This window comes from Portunus trituberculatus, chromosome 15 (genome assembly GCF_017591435.1).
Source record: "Portunus trituberculatus isolate SZX2019 chromosome 15, ASM1759143v1, whole genome shotgun sequence".
Lineage (NCBI taxonomy): Eukaryota > Metazoa > Arthropoda > Malacostraca > Decapoda > Portunidae > Portunus > Portunus trituberculatus.
Window position 1 is genome coordinate 9,148,629 of NC_059269.1, and position 5,000 is coordinate 9,153,628.

Below are 5,000 nucleotides of genomic sequence, written 5' to 3' on the forward strand. Positions count from 1 at the left end.
CTTCGATGCTATTCAGGTGATATTTGTGAAGGTTGGTAGTTTTTCGGAATATACATAAAGAACTTTCGTTTCTGAAGGTTTAAGGACATGTTTGAATCTTTACTTTAATTTTTTATGCCAGTGTTCTTTTTATATAAACTAATGATCATCTTAGTGTCTTCTTAGTCACTGTGTTTCGTGTGTCCCTTGTCAACGCCAATTTTTATCTCGGCAGGTTGGTAAACATTAAGACATGACGTGCGTTATCTTACTGATTGATTTAAGTGACCCTTGTCTTCCTACTTTGCTGCTGGTATCACATCTCTTTGTTTTATAGCCTTCGTACACACACACACACACACACACACACACACACACACACACACACACACACACACACACACACACACACATTCCGCCTGTGCTTCTATCACTTCCTTTTTCAATTTTCACCATCATGTCAACACGGGTCGTCCAATTTTGATGATGCTATAAAATTCAGGAGATATTTTTACCTTTCCTACACGATTTCCGACTCAGTTCTTGCTTGAAAAATCTGTCCATCACTCTTTTTATTAATCCATTCAGTCCCTCTTCCATATCAATCTGTTTCATTCATTAATACGAGATTGCGACAATTTTTTTCTAGTTGAATTCGTGGAACATTTCTCCTCACCAAAAATAGATTCATGTCTCTCTCTCTCTCTCTCTCTCTCTCTCTCTCTCTCTCTCTCTCTCTCTCTCTGGTTCATTAAAATGCATCGTGTTTTGTAGCTCGCTATTCTGTAGTGGCGTGACTTAATTCATTCCAGGCAGTTACATCAATCACTGTATTTTTAGGCAAGTTCTTGGAGGGTTTGATGAAAATTTGGCTCCATGTGAAGAGCTTCTAGCCTGTCTGTCTGTCTTTCTCTGCCTGTCTGCTTGTCTATCTAGCTGTCTTTCCGTCTGGAGAGGAAGGTAGAGACAGACACAGATACAGACAGCGAGACACGGACTAACCAGAAGTCTATATATACAAATAAACAAATAGACTCTCTACTAACCCTATATGAGAAGACGTAACAGTGTATACACGTAGTCATGCGTTCCGAAGCGTGTAGCGGGAAAGAGTCACTTGAATCACTTCCTATAGCGCTTCACTAACCCTCTTCTACACACACACACACACACACACACACAGTTCCACCCACCAACTTCCACACACACACCCAGCGGCGGCTCGCTCACACCACCACGTGTATAGGAGTGTGTACTACCGGCTTTTAAAAACAACAATCCGACATTTGTTCCCCATTCAAAAACCTGAATACCGCTAGAATAGAGAGAGAAAAAAAAAGGATACTGCACAATATGGAAAAAAATATATGTAAAAAAAAAAAGTGTGGTGGCAGCATTTCAAGTCATGCTGGGTGCACTCAAAATGTAGCGTGGATAGCTCTGGGAAATGCATGAGGAGAATCAGCTTCCTTCTTCTTACAATGGAACCTTTCTGAGGCCATACGTGTCTAGGGAAACCTCTCGGGGAAAAGGTTTTCTGAATTCTTATATTTACCCAACTGCGGAAAGGACAGAAATGCAGAGTAAAGCTAGGACAGAGAGAGAACTAAAGCGAGAGCGAGAACGAGAGAGAGAGAGAGAGAGAGAGAGAGAGAGAGAGAGAGAGAGAGAGAGAGAGAGAGAGAGAGAGAGAGAGAGAGAGAGAGAGAGAGACGCTAAAGGAATCTCGTACTTTATAAAATACGGAAGACTAATGAAAGTTTGTTGTAAAATTTAATGAAACTGAAGAGAAGAGGAATTTACCAGTTACAAAATGACATCAGTAAAGTTAAACGGAGAATGAGAAGATGCCTTGTAAGCAGAGAGAGAGAGAGAGAGAGAGAGAGAGAGAGAGAGAGAGAGAGAGAGAGAGAGAGAGAGAGAGAGAGAGAGAGAGAGAGAGAGTGGTGGTCATGTAAGCCATATAACGACGGTATGTTACGTTGATCCTGCGCACATTTCATAATTATCATAGGTGTCTGCATGACAAAAACAAAGCTGTTAATTATTTCCCACCAATATTGCAGGAATTTGGTGTTTGTAATGCCCATCCAATTACATTTTTATGCAATCAATATATGGGAACATTTGTCTGTTTATTTACTGCGCTGTGTGTGTGTGTGTGTGTGTGTGTGTGTGTGTGTGTGTGTGTGTGTGTGTGTGTGTGTGTGTGTGTGATCTCTGCTTCCTCACTCATTTGTTTGTTGTGCGAGTCTGGGTGCGTGCGTGCGTGCGTGCATGTGTGTGTGTGGATTGTAACAGGAACTCTAAACCGGAATGCACACGCTCACGTAAATACAATCACAACACGAGCACACAAACACACACACACACACACACACACACACACACACACACACACACGCCCGGTAGCTCAGTGTTTAGAGTACTGGCTTCACAAGCCAGAGGACCGGGGTTCGATTCCCCGGCCGGGTGGAGATATTTGTGTGTCTCCTTTCACGTGTAGCCCCTGTTCACCTAGCAGTGAGTAGGTACGGGATGTAAATCGAGGAGTTGTGACCTTGTTGTCCCGGTGTGTAGTGTGTGCCTGGTCTCAGGCCTATCCAAAGATCGGAAATAATGAGCTCTGAGCTCGCTCCGTAAGGTAATGTCTGGCTGTCTCGTCAGAGACTACAACAGATCAAAAAGTGAACACACACACACACACACACACACACACACACACACACAAGAAGCAACAAAAATAAGTCCGGACACCCCTTCGGCATCATCTAGGACGTAGGAAACCAAGGGGAGATTTTTGCAAGGGTCGTAGCACCGGCGGCAACCTGATTTATTCTGTCCAGAGGTGTTCCACAAGGAACAGTGAGTGTGGAGGCGTAGGGACAGTCGGGGCGGTGAGCAGCAGTGGAAGAAGGGATCGGGGCATGTGGTTTGTCTTTTTATGGTGTAAACGCGCGTCTTTCACAGTGATGGGCCAACTGAGTGTTAGTTACCTCTCTTTGACCATAACTTTGACTGTTGCATATTCCAGTAGGGTCTTGTTTAATCTGTACGAATATAATTGTTTGTTTTCTTAAATGGGCATGCTCAGCAAGATTTATTTTTACTGTTTAGACATTTATTCGTTCATTTATCTATCTGATTGCTTATCTTTTTTTTCTGCATTATAACATACACAGTCATTCCTGGCTTGCAACTTTCTGGTAAGCAATTAAGAATAGAGAATATCCTTGGGCTTAATCAATTCAATACCAGAACGTGTTTTCATATTCATTCTGCTTACTATTTGGTGATTTTATACAGCTTCAAAAACTTATGTGGGGATTGAAATAGTAAAGACTCTGGCCATTAATCTTCTGGCCTCTATAGATCATTCTTAATGTAAAATAAAATCATCCAAAAATTCATGATAAAAATGCGTTCCAGTAGAGAATGGCTTAATCACTTCACATTCTGCTGGATGAACTGACGACCACACTTAAGAGTATTGTTCTCAGGCAGCACCGTCCATACTCGCGTTCCCTCAGACATAACAGTGAAGGTGAAAGTAATTATCTCATTTCTTTATCGAGTTAGTTTCTATCGACCAACACAAAGAAATATAAGGTAAGTGAAGATGCAGAGAACCCTCAGACCTATACGCAGTCCTTGTATAAAACATTGCCTATTTTCACATATCCTGTCTCTCTAATCGAAACATGTCCTATAAAACTTTCATCTTAGTCTGGGAAGTACCTACACCAACTCGTCTGGCCAATCACACCAACGGAATACTAAAAAATGGAGATACAGGTCTAATATTTTGATCGTGGAAATTATTAATCTATTGTTTGGAAGTATAGGAAACAGTGACGAAGGCTGCTGATGGAGAGAAGAATATCCGACGCGTGTATTTCCATTCTTTGTTTCTTTTTTACTCTGCTTTTCCGTCCTATTCTCGCCTCCTTCCATTTGTATGCATACACTGGCCCTCCTCCCTCTTGTCCCATTTGTCCGCTGCTCTCATTTCACCTTCCATCTTTTTTTCTTTCCTCTTCTTGACTGACCTTCCTGTTTTATGTATATATATATTTTTTCATTTTCGTATTCTTACTTTCGTTGTCATTTCGTCTGTCCGTCTGAGTTCTGGTATCATGAATTCCTCATATTGCTGCACCTGTTTCTATTTCTTTCTCTTTGGTTTCCTTTCTCTCTGTTTGTCTCTCATAAAAAGGAGAACTGATTTGCTTGAGGATACGAAGAAGATTGGAAATTGCGCTGAATATATTTGCGAACATTCCTATCAAACGAAAATAAATTCATTACTTTCTGAATATCAATAATGGCAAAACCAATACTGATTACCTGAATGCAGAGGACTAAAAGAGCAAACTTCCGATATTCTCAATTGTGTGTAGTTTAAAACTTTGAAGCCATTGGGAATTGGATTTTATCTGCTCTAAAACGTGACTTTAGCAACTCGAGGAAAACAAAAATCTTATACTGTTCATATACTGAAGCTTTCTGTGCCATACGTAAATTTCCACCACTGAAACACGACAGCAAATTGTTTATCTTCATTTACTGTAAGACACACACTGTTATTCTGTTATCCAAGAGAATGTTCATGAAAAGCTCTAATAATAATATCAGTGAGCATAAAAACGATGACAACAAAACCACCATCACTGAAAATAATCAACAAGAACACCCAAGATAATAACAAAGACGGTGGCAGCAGTGTCAGGAAGGCTTCTAATCACTCAGGCAGCCTTCCAACCACTCCTTGACTTAACACTTTCTCGTATCTTTCCAGGAGGCTCCCCACCTCGCCACTGGGCAAATGGCGGCGTTAACCATAAGGTGGACGAGAAGCTGTCCACGCTATCCAGGTAAGTGCAAGCAGTGGTATTGGACGAGACACCTTACCAGCGATAGTACAAAGGTGCTTACTCAAGAAATGCTTTGCTCTCTCACCACGACATTTTTCTCAAGGCTACGAGATGATTAGTTGGGATCTCAAGAACTTTTTATGTTAA

At 41.2% G+C, this 5,000-nt stretch overlaps 1 protein-coding gene and 1 long non-coding RNA gene across 7 annotated transcripts in view; one reads left to right on the top strand and one right to left on the bottom strand.

Moving 5' to 3' along the window:
- Positions 1–5,000, top strand: part of LOC123504251 (calpain-9-like) — a 177,513-nt gene that overhangs the window by 105,809 nt on the left and 66,704 nt on the right. For all 4 annotated transcript variants that reach the window (XM_045254633.1, XM_045254635.1, XM_045254634.1 and 1 more), the window contains exon 3: positions 4,778–4,853. In XM_045254633.1, coding sequence (XP_045110568.1) covers positions 4,778–4,853 — 76 coding nt within the window. The remainder of the gene's footprint in view (positions 1–4,777; positions 4,854–5,000) is intronic.
- The window catches only part of LOC123504253, a 204,212-nt gene that overhangs the window by 47,333 nt on the left and 151,879 nt on the right, over positions 1–5,000 (bottom strand). The gene's annotated exons all lie outside the window — the stretch shown is intronic.